Source organism: Cottoperca gobio, chromosome 15 (assembly GCF_900634415.1).
Source record: "Cottoperca gobio chromosome 15, fCotGob3.1, whole genome shotgun sequence".
NCBI lineage: Eukaryota > Metazoa > Chordata > Actinopteri > Perciformes > Bovichtidae > Cottoperca > Cottoperca gobio.
The window spans coordinates 13,739,912-13,756,333 of NC_041369.1; the positions used below are offsets into that span (position 1 = coordinate 13,739,912).

The window sequence follows — 16,422 nt, forward strand, 5'->3', positions numbered from 1 at the left end:
ACTTTTAAGTTTAGTTCTGTAGGAGGGTCATCATATTATACAGTATATATATAAATATATATATATATACAGGCGGTTACCAGGTGTGGGTCCAACAAAAGACGCTATCGAGTTGCATTATTGTAGCACTATTTTGGTGCTCGACTCTTACTAGGGACACTGGGGACACAATATCTCAGTCTCGGCCTCATCAACTCCGTTGTTTTTATAATCTCTCCCCAACTTTATGGAAATGTAATACTAGATCATTAGAGTACTCTTTGAAAGGTATTTAGTGGGTAAATAATCTTAAGGGTTTGACTGGAAGCCACATTAAATAAATGAGTTAGCTCATCCATCATCACAAGCAAACATTAGTCTCTCCCTAATTAGCTGTGTATCTCAGTCCAACAGAATTTTAACACATCAGTCTAACCTTTCCATGTCGGTTGTCTGGGGTCACAGTCCTCATATTACAGCATAGCTTCAACACTAGTTAGCGGTGCAATGTGGAAAACTTCCCAGAGTAATGGGACCTATATTGGCATGCTGCATTTGGCATAATAAAATACACTGTTACACACTAATATTTCTGAACAGGAGTACCACAAAACAAATCTTACGTTAACGATTAAACTAAAAGTATTTCTTATTCTGTTCTACTATTAATTGGTAAAACTGAGATCTAATAACAGTTAATGAGTCCTGGGTTTTAATTAGTATTCTATTCTTCTATTCCCCACTCCCACACAAACACTTCCACGCACAAATGTAGCAGCAAGAGCACACTGATTCACATGCTCATACGCACATTTCTGCCAGAAGGGTATTTAATGGAATTATTAATAGTCTTGGGCACAGAGTGCTTTTCCTTTTCTGGTTTCCATGAGTGATATCGTCTAACATCCTCCTACTGCAACACGCACACCCCAACATGTAACATGCAACACACCTATACTGCTCACACATTCAAGTTTGACGCACTCATACTGCACGCATATACTGCTACACACACGCATGCAAATCCTCCGTGAGCCGAGGAGGCGCCGTTCGCTTTGTGCTCCAGGTGCCATGACACAAACCATCATCTCAAGAAGCCAATCATATTAAAAGCATGAGTCATGTTGCCGCCTACACTGGCTCAGAGGCTTTAAGTGGTGTCATGCTGGATATCGTCCTCCATCCACACACTGTGACCCACATCCCACAACCTCAGCGGTTTTTTGGGAGATTTTTAATCCAAATCTCAGCACGTAACTACAGAAGACAATTAAAATGCGAAGTATATAATAGACATACTTTATATAAAAGTCAGATTTTCCTTTTATTTGATCAAAGATATCTGTACTCGGTGTAGAGTGGAGCTCTACTGCAAAATCTATTACCCGTGTTCTTCACAAGGGCAATGAATGGACTAAGATTTCTAAGTGAGCTCGCTGCTGACGTGATCTATTATATGTGCCATCAATCAAGTGTTTGTTCCAGTTCCTATAGTCTGTAACACTTTGTTCATAGCAGTGCGGCTCCATTGTCAGTAGTCATTTGTTCTTCTTCACTTGGACACATTTCCATTGGCACAAGATTCTCACATCTGATTGGCTTTCATCACTACTTCAGGTGTGAAGTCACAGGTGGGGAGGGAGGGGGATTCTGTCTCAGCCAAGTGCAGATTGGCCTCTGTCCTTTTGTCCTCTTTTTCCCGCTGTGGAATCGTTTTCTCTTTTACACTCTGTTTTTCTTTTTCCCACCCCCCCTTCCTGCTGCTGTACTCTGTCTTGTGTCTGTTGTTGCTATAGCTATAGTTGTTTTGTGTGTAAATGTGTTTGTGTGTGTGTACACCACTAGGGGCTCCGAACTCTCGTCATGTCTCATCTGTCATCCTCATTAGCTCCCCACGAGGCACAGGTGAATTATTTACACATCAATATTTCCTCTCTCTACAAACTATGGCAGCAGCGTCTGCCTTGCTGTATTGTCTGGTTGTGTCAAATTGATGATACTGACCTTTACTTGTACTTGAATATTCTCTCTCTTCTCCCTATTTCCTGCCAGCCCCTTCACACTCTCAAGACCGAAATATAATAAAAGATTATATGACGTTTACATCAACACTGTTTCTTACTATTGGATTTTTTCTGGTGTAATTGCGCAAACAGGGCACATGGGAGATTGTCGTCACTTGTGCCAGACAAAACCCTTGGAGATGGATTACAGAGGTGGACGAGGGAGTTGCAGTGGGGGTGGCTACTGACAAGGGAATGAGCCCGGCTGACTCGGCTGTGTTTTTACATAAATCACGACAGGGGTAGAAACCCCTCAAGACAGAGCCTGCGCATTGTCTCCTCTCTCTGGAGACTCAGCAGATAATTAGAAGCAGTGAGATAAGCGTCTAGGACTGGACCGTGTGTGTGTGTATGTGTATGCGAGGACTCGAGAGAGGGTGAAGTACCAAAGCAGAGAAAATTGTGTGTAATTGATGACTGTGCCGGAGTTGGGACAGAGAGCTGACCCCCCTCTCCCATGAGACAGCACTCACTGTGACACAGTTCGCACCAGCAAATCAAGTTTATATACATGCACACATAAACAAGATGCACTGTAGGCATTGTAGATCCCGCTATCGAAAAGTGTCAAGTATTGAAAATTGGTAACTAACCCTTTGACACTGGGGGGGGGGGGGGGGGGGAGGAACATAAAATATAGAATATTCGTTGCAGTTGTTCCCCGACACTAATATTCGCATTCCTTGCTGCATTCCACCAAAAATAATTACAATGTGGACGCTTTTTCTATGGGTGGGGCCGAAAAAGCAAGTGTAAGTGCTGAGCTTCATTGCATTGATTTTCATCATTGATGACGGAACAGAGTCTGAATCTTTTTATCATGTGTTCATTTTATGTGATACATGACCTTAATGTGTCTTAACAAAGACTTAATGCTCAGTTTATGATGGTCAGCTTATAATACACACTCCCATCGCTGGTTATCCAGTAACAAAGGGCCTAATTCATAGGTCTTCAACAGGGGGTCCACGGAGGTACTGCAGGGGGGGGGTCGCGAAATTGTTTGTAGATAAAGCAATTAAAAAATGATTTTTTTAAATATATATTATTTTATTACAATTATTTTTGGGAGATTTGCACATTCCCTCCTCCGCTGTACTTCGCGAAGGGCGGCGTCACACACCTATAGTCAGAGACAGAGTGGAGGAAAGGAGAGGTGTGAGCCCCCCCCCCCCCCCCCGTTGGACGTACCTCACCCAGACCCAGCAGATATACCCTGCAGAGTACGTGTCCGCTTGGGAGTATAACCGAGGCTTAACCCTACCACTTATTCCTATATGGTCAAGATTTTTAACTGCATGTACTTTAAATGTTTTTATATCCATCCACAAACTCAGGTGTCATAGCGTAAACTACTTGGAGGAATGATTGAATAATTGGTTAAGATGAGACAGAGGACAAAAAACACAAATTAATGAGCTGTAGCGTCAACTTGAAAAAAGAGTCTGCTCATTTTAATTTCAAAGCAACAGTTCAGAAATAAAGTTTGTTTCCTGTATATGATAGTTTTTGTCTATAACAGATGGTCTTTCCATTTACTGTCACGTTCGCTGCCAAACTAATTAGTCTCTCTATAGGTCCTTCAAAGATCGTTGCTTAGTAAAATTCCACTTCACTCTCACTCTCAACCCATGTCCGACCCTTCTCTGCTACGGTATTTGTGATATACTCCTGTGAGACGTACTGTCAAGGCTTTGTGGCATCCTGTTGGTTTTGATTGCTTCTCAATGGGCTTCTTTTTGGATCCAGTCCCTTTTTAATCTTCCAACGCTGGTAAACTAATGGCGTACCTCAGCACAAAGGCTCTGAAGAGCTCTGAAAACTATCCTGCCTCCACTGTGAATAAAACTACAGATGAATAGCATACAGTGAGATTCTCAGTTGCAGTCGGTCCCATAGGAAGGAAGCAGAAAACAGAGGAAACTCTACCTTAAAATGTCCCATATGTAGCTTGATGTTAAGCCTTTGTTGTAAAGTGTGCATAAGGCTCATTTTCTCTCTAGAAAGCCATCCAACTATTTAACCAACAATGTTCAGGCAACACTAGACTTTACAATGGTCAGTGCTGACCACTACATTTAACCCTCTGAGACTCACTAATAAAAGAGGCTGCAGTTAGAGCTTGGCAGCGCGTCCTATTAGCATCATGCTCCAAATGAGACATAATGTTACATGAGCTGAGGCTAAGTTACAATATATCCGACTTGGGAAATGTAGGAAGATGTTACATTTCTTTGCAACAAGGCTCTTGAAAAAAACAACATTTTCTCAATTTTCTGTCCACAAAATGTAGCTCATTAATTTTTTGACAAACATTTAGACGTCATACCAGGGATGCCAGCAATGCCAGAGGACTCTGTGCATTTAACGACAGTCACAAACAGCTCCAATCCCACTGCCTTAGCTCATCTCACCCCCTCTTTTCTCTCTCCCTGGCATATCTTCTTGTGTAATTAACAAGGCTTAGAACACCCTCACAAATACTGCTCATGCTCACAAAAAACCCACATTCACAACCCTGCGCTGCATGCTGTCAGCTCAGTTGCGTTGCACACACTCTTTCCCTGCATGTAATTAACATGGATTAGGGCACAATGTTGTTTTATGCCAGAACTGCTCTATTTAACAAAAAGCACAGTGTCTGTGCATGTGACTGTGTGTGTGTGTGTGTGTGTGTGTGTGTGTGTGTGTGTGTGTGTGTGTGTGTGCATGTGTGTGTGTGTGTGTGTGTGTGTGTGTGTAGGTGTGTTTTCTGGCATAGACACAAACTGCAGCATATTGTACATCAGTGCTACTCAACCAGGCAGTGGGGAGGTTACATCAATCAGTCTAAAAGCAGGACATTTGCCTGTGTACGTGCGCACACATGCACATAAAACACACTAAATTGTGTACACAACAAAGACCTCTTTGTGTAATCCTTGCAGCGGTATACAATTATGATGAAGAGAAAGAATGAGAGAATGAAAGAGAGAATTATCATTCCTTTCTTTTTCTAAATGATCTCTTCTCCAATTAATAGCCTTTTCATTAAAAGAGAACAGAAGTAATGACATTTTGGCAGAAGAGGATACTATCTTTTTTTTCTCTCTCTTTCAGGCACACTGACTTAGTTATTAGCTCCTAATAGATGCAAAATATCAACATTTAAGCCAAGACAGTGCTTACTCCAGGCAATTAATTCAGTCGTGGCTTTCTTGTAAATGAATTGTTTGTCCTTAATCACCCCTGAAACAGACAGAGCGACTCAGACCACGGGGAGTAGATATGCCACATTATGCAGCTGTAGCCCAGTCTAAATGACCTCCCACCACTCCTAACTGTATCACAACTTCATCTCCCAACATACTTCACCAATTACCGCCACAGAAGGTCAAAAAGGTGATGGAATACACAGACAACTCATAAATCTCTAGGACAGTAATGACAGCAGAGAAAAGGTCAGCCACATATAAGCAAGCACACCCCATTTCAGTCACCACAGTCAGAATTACACATTAATCGTCAAAATATGAAAATGAAAAAGAAAAAACAGCTCAGACAAGGAGGGGAGGGTGCATGGGCAGACTGGGGGGGGGAAAGGGCTTCAAGCAATTAGTTTTTGACTGTTTTGTCATACAACCCTGAAGTGTCAAGGTTGTTCATCTCTGATTCGAGTTGTGCAGTGACGGCTCTGCAGTGTGCACAATGTGAGAAAATAAAAATAGCACTTCATTGCATCTCTGAGAGAGAATACACACAGCCAATTATGTCATATTGCTGATTGGTCTATCCTCGTCGACACAGAGAGCATTTCCTCTGCTTCCTCGCTGTAGTTACCACATGTGTAAGAGGGCGTATTTTGGGGGCTGGATACACACGTCATTGTTTTCTCATCTGGTCATTAAAGACGAACATGCATTTTACATCACTGCTGCAATGTGACATTTACCACGTCTCCGGCTCCTCCCCTTTGTCTTTTATACACATCTTACATTTTCTCTGGAAATGTTCCTCTATTCACTCATTCTCTACCTCTCTACCCTCCGCCTGCGCCTCCTCATCGCTCTTCACACCACTCTGCTCTGTCAGTATCTCCATCCTCATTTATCTATTTATGGGTGTTCATCTCGACCACCTGCAAACCCTCTAATTAGCTCACATCTGTGTCTGAGCCGCACCATCTCGAGCACGTATTCACAGATACAATACAGTGTGCATGCACGCACAGCCGTACACTGTACCACACATGTGCACAACCTGCTGCACTGTCATTTTCTCACCCATAGTGTCTTAATTCTTGTCACCTTGTTGAAGTTTCAAAAGGCACCTTCGGGCACTTACACAAAGACATCGGCACAAAGAACACGATCTAAGGATCTAAAAATGTAACTGGCTTTCTGCTAATGATCAGTCTAATCAAGTCTTTTTTCCAGATGCACTCTAATGAGGGTAAATTACTGTGGAGTGTAAAAATAAAACCGTGCTAATAAGACTAGTTACTTCAAATTGTTATCATTGCTCATGTTGGCCTCACTGCTACTGCTGCTGATGATCCAGATGATGATACTTTTAAAAGTGCCACCACAATAACCGCTACACCTGTGTGTTTGTGTCTCTCCAGGGCTGCGCAGTAGTTACTCTTGCAGTGTCTGCAGTATGGTCCTCAACTCTATCGAGCAGTACCATGCACACCTCCAGGGCTCCAAGCACCAGAATAAGTGAGTACAACAACGTATGACTTGATTCACTCTCAATCCATCCATCAATCTATCCAAAATGCTAAGAAAGAGAGACTTTCTGAAACAGACAATTCAACAGTTACGGCCACTTCATGCAGCGGTTGGCCAGGTGTTAGTAGGTGAGAGAGGAGGCAGCTTTGAATTTCTCTCTCAAGGTATTTCATCTTTCACATAACTACTTTAAGCACTTTTTATGTGTACAAATGAATGAAACACCATAAACACCTTTGAGGAAAGGCCGAACATATGTGCCACCCTTATCCCCATTTGTACAGGGTTTAGGCTCAGGAGGAGGCTATGACAACAGGCTTTTCACCTGTGAGGGCGGCCATTTGAAAACACTCACAATCCTTTTCCTGTCCTGCCCGAGCGGCAACCCCCAGGGCTGAGCAGTGAAGCTTATGCGAAAGTGCAGTTCATCGAATGTCCACTTGAGGCTGGCTCCAAAAGGGAGCAATCACCATAGACCCCCATGTTAAAATGTCCAACTTTACAGCCAAAATAAACGGTTTTGGTCTATATAGCTAATATCCCCATTCATGACAACTGTATGGGGGGGTGCATTTTATACAACCCACCTGGTTTAATTAAATGATCTAATTATATTAAGGCTTAAAGTTATGTATTATTAGGGGCGTGGGCACTTTGAGTGACAGGTGGGTGCCGTGGGTCTAGTGGCCTGGCTTCCCAATACAACACTAGATGGTTGTGAGTTTAATACCAGGGCTGCCACCATTGTGCCCCTGAGCAAGGCACTTAACCCTGAGTTGCTCCAGGGTTCACTATAAGTCGCTCTGGATAAGAGCGTCTGCTAAATGACACATATGTAAATGTCTCAGGTCTCTAACCGCTTGCCGTCTGCTCTGCTGCGACAAAAAAGCAACAACGCCTCATTGGTAAAAGTCTGTCCTGCATTCAAGTGCACAAACAGGTTGAGTAAGAACACGTGCTGTACAAAGACACAAGGCATGGTTGGCATGGTTTGTCGTTAAGACGACCCAGGTGGATCCAAACATTAGACTTTTTGAAACATTTAGTTACTTGTTTTTCAGACAAGAAGATCATTTATACTGCGTAGTTTGGTGGACTACGACACAGGAAAAACACTGAGAGACTGACGGTTCCAGTGGGCAGCATTAGCTATAGTTTAAAACGTTGCCGTGTCGGATTGTGAAGGGCTACATTTGAAACATCTGATGAGTAATATGGCACAGTAAAATAAATAAAATAAAATAAAATTCATTTGTAATACACATACAAACTACATTAAGAGATGTGGAGCGGACTGGGGCGACGTAATGGAAACAGGATTATTTATTATAAAGAATGACAGTCGCATGTGATTTGGTCATTTTTCATTACCAATTTCAGAAAATGTAATCACAGCCAATGTGAGGGAAATGACCAGCGGGAAGAGTGCATGATATGGAACAGTTACATCTCATGCATTTACCATGAGATAGCTGTGAGCATGTTTACAGGCGGTGTTGTGGCGCATGTGCATGTATGTGTCTCTTTGCATTTAAAGCAACGTAATGAAAATTAAGTGATTGGAATATTTGTTGGATAAAATATAGCTTGAGGCTATAAGTTTTTTGTTGCGGCTGTTTCTTCTTTGCCTTTTGTCTCTTTTTAGAGAGTTGAGACACTTCAGCTGAAATGTCTGTATTTATCCGCCCTAGAGCATAAGTTGTCTGGGCTGCACACACCTAACTTCTGCAAACAAGTTAACCGTTTGTGGGTGTAGTGAGAATAACAACGGCAATAACAAGGATGAGAAAGACAGATAGGGAAGGAGGACGAGATAAGAACAGAAAGTAAATAATAGGATAGATTTTCTTCTTGCCATGGGTAAATACTTATATCCACTTTCACTGGAAAACACCACATAGACTAGTGACAGTGTGTGCTTTATAAGAGCACAAGTTATAATTATTATATTATGCTCCTGTCTGTACAATACTCTTAAGACAAGAAATGTATTTGTATTGGACAAAATAAGTAAAATAAGTTTATTGCTAGATTATAATCTAGTGATAAGAACATTTGTGGGACTGATAGACTAAATGTAAGATAATTTACTTGAAATGCAGGTATCTATTTAAAAAGGTTTGTTTAAGGACACATTTATTGTTAAAAGTTAACCTCAGGGAACTAAGACAGCTACGTTTGTGTAAATGAGTGATGCTAAAGCTTGAGGTGAGGTACAAAGGTACAACTGTGGCTAGGCTAAAAATAGCACAGCGTAAGACTTTAACACCGGAAACCCAACAGTCAAACTTATTTTTCTCTTACCCAGAATGCCACTTGTCTGTTCAGAGAGATACAGTGTGATATGCTGAAGTGTGGAGATAGCAGAGACTTAACTGGAATTTGGTTGGTGAAAGCATCAAAAATGGCATTAAACATTTTCAAACAGAATTGAAAGATGAGCTGCTGTACTACACAGAAGCTCATGTGATTTGTCTTCCTTTGCAAAGATAGACATTTTGTGTAGTTTGGTAGAAAGTTCACAGCAAAACCTTTTAAGACATGGTTTGGCAGTGACCATACATAACTGCATTATTATATTGGCGAAGGGATGTTGTAGACGAGCAGGAAAAGATGTTTTATTGTGTTTTTAGATGAGACTACAAGTTACAGACTGTATGCTTGCCAAAGGCAATGTCCATCAACTACCACATGCCAACTAAGCAAGATACTGAACTCCTAATACAGTTCTTCACTCACTCTAAAGTCAGCCTGGATAAGAGTGTCAGCTAAACTCTATTGTCGAGATGTAAAATATCTCTGCACAGAGGCTGTAAATCAAGGAAAAGATAGTGCCTCATAACTCCCTCCTTCTGTCAGTTATACTGTCATAAAGCAGGAAAAGGGCAGACACATTGAAAGAGTCCTGTTTGTGAGAGAAAGAGAGAGTAAGCAGGACTGACTGACATAAGAGAGACAGTATGCAGCACAGATACAGAGAGACAGATGGGAAGAGAGATGCAGAGAGACAGAAAGACACATCATGTTTGAGACAGAGGCAAAACAAACAAACAAAAAAAGCATAGAGATGGCAAAAGGCTGGAATAAAAATTGATAAGAACAGACAGATGGACTTGGAGAAATGTAGAGATACAAACAGAAACACGTATAGATTGGAGACAAAATGGTGCAAAGAAAGTAAAATAAAATTGCTGCAGCGAGATAAGGAGCAGATATTGGAGTGTGCATTGAGGTTAACCCCGTGTTGCTGACAGCTGCAGGGCTTTGCTGCTTGGGATGGAGACGATGGATTGACAGGACATTGACGGATAGAGGGCAGTGAGAGACAGAATGAGAGAGGTACCAAGGAGATTTACAGGGGCAGTGCTGATAGGTCACTGGATAGAAGGGGAGAACATACCTCAATCCACCTTAACAGGCTAACAGGAAGTGGTCTGAAGTGGGGGACGTTTGGTGGAGGAGTGTGCAGAGCAGTGGAATTATTCACAGGGATGTGACGTTTTGTAACACAGAGTGTTTCAAGACATATTAAAGGAAAATAAGTTTAGGTAACGCAAGGTTAAGGACCTTATGATGTTATTGTGGGTGAAAGATAGATTATCAAATAGTTTACTGAAAAGAGAGGAGAGCAAGATTGTGACACAGTAGGCACATTTGGAAATAACTTACGGCACCAGCCCAGTGTCTAAACACTGAATTGTATTATTGAATTATAAAACCTAATTTCCCCCCATGTCTTTATATTCTAAATAAGTATTTAGACTTCTTCGGAATATGAACCAAAAATGATCTTTTATTCATATATTTTCTCTTTATACAACCATGAATGGAAATGAAACAGCACATTGCAGAAGAGTAACATTGGAGGGCTGAAGCATTTATGTGGCTCCTGATGTTGGACTCATATTTCACCAGTGGTTGTATATGAAGCAGAATAGCAATTTTGTTTGACCAATTTATATTTAGATATTGCGGTTCTCCATTTTTAATGCTAATGCTATGGATTGTGTTAAATTCCCTTAAGCAGCTTCTGCAGGATTGCAGACTTACAGACAGTGTGCATAAAGTGTGAAAAAGTCCATGAGAGAGCCCTCAAAGCACAAGCGATTTTACAGTGCGACAGCCCTAAGCCCTCGCAGACTTATTTTGCGAACGCGCGCCGGATTCTGTTAAGTCCGCGAGGGTAAAGAATATACTGGAAATAAGTCTTGCCAGCTCTGTTACATCGCTGGTCCTCAGGGAAACATAGAACAAGACCAACGGTTCCACCTCATCGCCCTCACTTCCTCTGCCTTCACCCAGTCACTCAGGTGAAACACAATACGGGTACATGAAATGTGTGTTAGAATTTGCTTCAGACTAAGTCTCTCTCATTTATATACACATAGCCGAACCATTCCTACAGCAATGTGCTTTACGTTGTGACCTTCGCAACACAGTAGTATGGGGACATGATATGATAGCAAATAATGTCCCTTTCACACTATATAAGTGTCACTTTTCTGCTGACATGACAGCGTAAATACTCTCATGGGCACACGTGTGTGTAGATGTAGAAATATGTGTGAATACTTAAGATTTTTCCGTTCATATCTCTGGGTTGTTTACAGGGTGGACAAGGCTTTGTGACGCGAGATCGTGCTCCCTAACGTTGACTGAGTGTGTGTGTGTGTGTGTGTGTGTGTGTGTGTGTGTGTGTGTGTGTGTGTGTGTGTGTGTGTGTGTGTATTTTTGTGGGTTGTGTGTGTGTGTTTTTTCACACTCAGGATGAGCATTGGCTTGTGTAAGGAGCTTTCCGAAGGAGAGGAAAGCACGGCTGACAGTGGCAGGGGATTAGCTCTCTCTGAAGAAGCATCCATGAAAACTGTGTATGTGCATCTACGTCTATTTGTGTGTATGTAGCCCACGTGTATGCGTGTGTGTGTGTGTGTGTGTGTGTGTGTGTGTGTGTGTGTGTGTGTGTGTGTGTGTGTGATGTTTGGCATTAAGAATGTGTCATCATAAAACAACAACAGATTTCTCTATTCTTTAAACAGCTGGATGCATCTATCTGCCAGCTCTTCTTATCTGTGACGTGTATCTGCTTCACACACTGTCGCTGCAGACTGACTGTTGTAATTGGACCTGTGCAGGATGATAACAATTTCACAGTTTACAGTGTGCTGCAATTAAGCCAGTGCACTTAGCTGGCCAGTAGACAGACCTGAACCAGATAGATGGATATTAAATCCCCACGTTGGTTTCCGACTCAAGTGCTGCTCGTAAAAAGGAATAGTGAAAATTAAAGAATAAACATAGAGTCATCAGTAGAGATTAGCTGAATTGTTTTTTCCAGCCCTACAGCTGTTTAGAAATCTGCCAAGGCTGTTCCCGGTGGTGACTGTATGCCTGTGTTCATACTGGAGTTTTAAAACTTATATATACTGTATGTATATATGTAAAGGGCTGTGCAGCAACTACTTCATGACAAGTTTGTGATTGTGTTTTTATTCTGCAACATTTATGTTTTTCTTTCTGTTTTTAGTTTTGCTTCTGTCGAAGTGGTTTGTAAATATACGTGTGCAAAAAGAACATTCCTTATTTTCAAATACACACATAATGTAAACAAGATAGTAACCCCTCAAGTTCGGTTATAAAAGAGATGTGACAACACGTGAGTGGTTCAGAAAAATGTTTATTATTAGAAATGACAGTAACTGCGACTGAAAAGACTTTATACTGAAGAGTGTATTTTTTTAATGCACTTCAGTGGGTCTATAAAATGTGTATGTGCTGCAATTATCATGCATCATGCTGATGTATCAGTCAGGATCTATATTATATAGATCCTTCTGTGTCTGGTGCAATATTGTTCCTATTAATAACATCCAATGGTCTGAGCCAGAACAAACGTTGTAGGGAGCTCACAGTCACAGTACAGACTATCCTCAAGGTTATTGTGGCTTTTATGTAATGATTACCAGCATGAAAAGTTTTTGACCAAGTGCATTCAAATGTACTTCTAAAAACAGAACAAGAAACTGCACTAATTAGCTTCTTGAAGTCAAAAAAAGAAAACAAAGCATCCAGCCAGTTCAGTTTACTTGATGAGTACAGTCAGCAGGGTTGTATCTCTGACAAATGACACTGTGTGGCTTTAACTACCCGTGTAATAATATCCATGTTAACATTGCTCACTAAGATTGTATGGTCTTTGCTCTCTGGGTGCTCCGACCTCTGGCTTGCCTTTATGTGTGTTTATGTGCATAGCATAGTGTGCTTGTGTGTGTGATGTTGATGTTGATGCCGATGTTAACGCAGGCCCTAAGGGTATGATGGTAAGGTCGGGGACAATCCTTTTAGCCTACTCACCCTGGTAATTATTCAGCATCAGTATCACAGAGGACACACACACACACACAAAACTACAAACCAAACTAATGCACATTTAAGAGGGAAAGGCAGAGAGAGAGAGAGAGAGAGAGAGAGAGAGAGAGAGAGAGAGAGAGAGAGAGAGAGAGAGACAGAGAGAGAGCGAGAGAGATAGACAGAGAGAGAGAGACAGAGAGAGAGCGAGAGAGAGAGAGAGAGAGAGAGAGAGAGAGAGAGAGAGAGAGAGTAGGAGAGAGAGAGAGAGAGAGAGAGAGAGAGAGAGAGCGAGCGAGAGAGAGAGAGAGAGAGAGATTAAAGTGCTTAGTGTAAAGGAACTCTGAATGCAAATGGTTGAGCTATCAACCTGCTAATAGGGCAGGCTTGTTGCATGTATGCGTGTGTGTCATGGGACAGAATGTGTGCGTGTGTGTGTGTGTCCTCTCCCTGCTTGCGGCGAGGTGAAAGGTTAAGTCAGGTCACAGGTCAGCTGTCCTCACATGCCTTTTCTGTCACACCTGAACACATACACACATACGCAGGCTCATGTATTTAGGCTCTTCTCATCAGGCCCAAAGGCACTTGTCCTTGTGTTTCCTCACACCTTCCACCCAAGAATCACACGTTTTTTTCACACACACACACACACACACACACTCACACACACACACACACACACACACACACACACACACTGTGCATCACTGTCAGTGATGTTAATAAGGCGAGGGCAATGAAGGGGGATCATGCCTGAATCATGACTCACAGCTCCCTTAGCAACTGCCACAGCCGGACTGCGTTTACCTGGCGCGCACACACATACACACACACACACACACACACACACACACACACACACACACACACACACACACACACACACACACACACACACAGCTTGCCAAGGTGACCTTCACATCCTCACAAACACTTCCCTCGGACAGAGAGGCACAAGCAGTCTCTCTCACACATCCTCATATATCTCACATCCCAAATGTGTGGCCTTGAGATAGATTATTGGATTAATTTATTAACACTCACACACCATAACCCTTCTTTTACCCCATCTCCTGCCTCATCTTCTACTTCCCTGCATTGCACTGTGCTCGGCTCCGTCCCCTTTCCTGCCCTCCTCCTGCTATTCCTCACCTTCTACCTCTTTGCTCAGACGCTGCTGACTGCATACAAATAGTTAATGACACAATGTACACACTAATAATAGTATGTAGGAAGACACATGTGTAAAGTGCTGTATGTGAAAGGCAAAATACAAAAAAATATTAGGTATGTATGGGATTCTCATACGCAGTCAAAACCGTCCCATTATTCTTTGTGCCATGCTGTTCCCATAGAAACAGCCTAACCTGGGAACATTTCCAAAACAATATGTCAGACAATAACAGTGGGAGAAGTGGGAGCTGGAAAACGCAAGTTCAAATGTTTCTGAGCAACTTTGTGACAAACCTATAGAGCTGAACCTAAAGGCAACAGATTCTTCTTCTGGTATCATGAAGGCGCTCATAACAAGTTCTGAATTAATTAGACAATGGATTGATTGACTACTTACTCAGTACAATTTTAACAACCCATGCAGTCATTTGCCAATCAAAAATGCAAACATTTGTTGGTTCAGGCTTGTGAAAATGTGAAGGTTTTATATCATTGTAAATTCAATATCTTTGACTGTTGGAGATGTCGGCCCCTTGGGCTCTAGGAATTGTATTTGACATTGTATATCCTTAAACCAGTGGTTCCCAGCTTGGGGCTCCAGAGATAAATCTGAGCAGCCCCACAATGATTAAAAGGGATAAAAAAATAGAAACTATGTTCGTATAGGTGTGTTTTTGTTTTTTCAAAGGTAAGAGTAAAGGTAACCCTACGTCTTGAAAGTAATCATTAGTTGCAGACCTAGCACTCATAAAGCCAAAAGCCATCACCTCTAGTGAAGGGTCACAAGTAGCTTTGTTTAAGGAGGTCCCAAGCCAAACAGGACGGGAACCTCTGAACTAAACAATGAATTAATGAAACAATAATCAATACTGAAAATAATCGTTCATGGCAGCCCTTATAATTCACGCTGACGCTGAAGCCATCACCTCTTGTACAGGGTCACGCATAGAAATAGCTTCATCTTTAGAGGTCACAGGCCAAACGGGATGGAAACCTCCAGACCAAACAATTATTTATATGTCAAAGTATGTTTGTTTCGGCTGCATGGGAACACATACTGCATTCTGCACCGATAGTAACCGTTGAGCTGACTTTCTTTATTTCTATCAGCCATGCAACTCTTTTTTACTCCCATGTTTCTCCCTCTATCCTTGACCCACAGTTTTTGCCTTGCCCCTCTCCTCTTGTTGTCCTTCCCTCCCTCCTTGCTGCTACCTGTCCAGTCCCCAGAGAGCAAAACAGGCTACCAGAGTCACGCCCTCCCACCCCTCACACCCTCACACCGTCCAAAGTGCTAGATGAGTCCTGACAGAGCAGACAGGGTGTAGAGGCCACTGTTCTAACAGCCATTACCAGGATAGATGCTGACAGCTAGCGTGTCTGTGTGTGCATCGCTCCCTCTTTCTCTCTCGTCGTCTCAGCATTGGAAGTGCGTGTGGGGGGCAACGCTCCAATTAGGGCACGTTGGAGGAGTGGCATTTTAACTGTGATGAAAAAGGTGGATTGCGTTTTCATTTCAGGATCAGACCGATGGCCACGAATGGAGACAAACATCTTATTCTCACGTTATATATCTGATTTTCTTTGTGTCTCTCAACAAACGTAACACCAGACAAGACATTTCAAAACTGCATCTTGAAACAAAGTGAAAAAAGCTTCTCAAACTGACAAGAGGAACAATGATACAAAAAGCCGCAGAGAAGAAAGAAGTATTGTTTTACACGGCCATTCTTGTTGGGATTGTTGTAGTAACATTCAGGCAATTGAATAAATGAGATCAGCTCTGAATGCTAACTTGATATTGTTGTTCCAGTAACACTTCGCAAAGATCAGCTGTACTGCCTGTAAATCCCCCCCTGTAACTATGGACATGCATTTCTCTAAAAATGCTTACTCAATTAGGTGGGTGTTTCTTGGCGTGAGCTTCAATCCAACTTATCTCTTTGTTTTAATTAAATGTGGCGTGTTTGCCTCTGGAGTTGCTTTGTTTCTTGCCGATAAAGCTACAGAATGCAGCCCCAGCGCCTGTCATCATGAAAAACAATCAGCAGCTCAAGATAAAGGCCAAATCCACAGTAATTATTGCACCTTAAACACAAGGGTTTATGATCATATCTTTCTCCTTTGTTTTAATTTGTGGAACAGCCAGA

The 16,422-nt window shown here is 42.0% G+C and overlaps 1 protein-coding gene across 1 annotated transcript in view; it reads left to right on the plus strand.

The window, feature by feature from the left end:
* LOC115020499 (zinc finger matrin-type protein 4) overlaps window positions 1-16,422 on the plus strand; it is a 48,865-nt gene that overhangs the window by 29,421 nt on the left and 3,022 nt on the right. Inside the window, 2 exon segments of the mRNA XM_029450574.1 lie at window positions 6,646-6,742; window positions 11,521-11,622. Coding sequence (XP_029306434.1) covers window positions 6,646-6,742; window positions 11,521-11,622 — 199 coding nt within the window.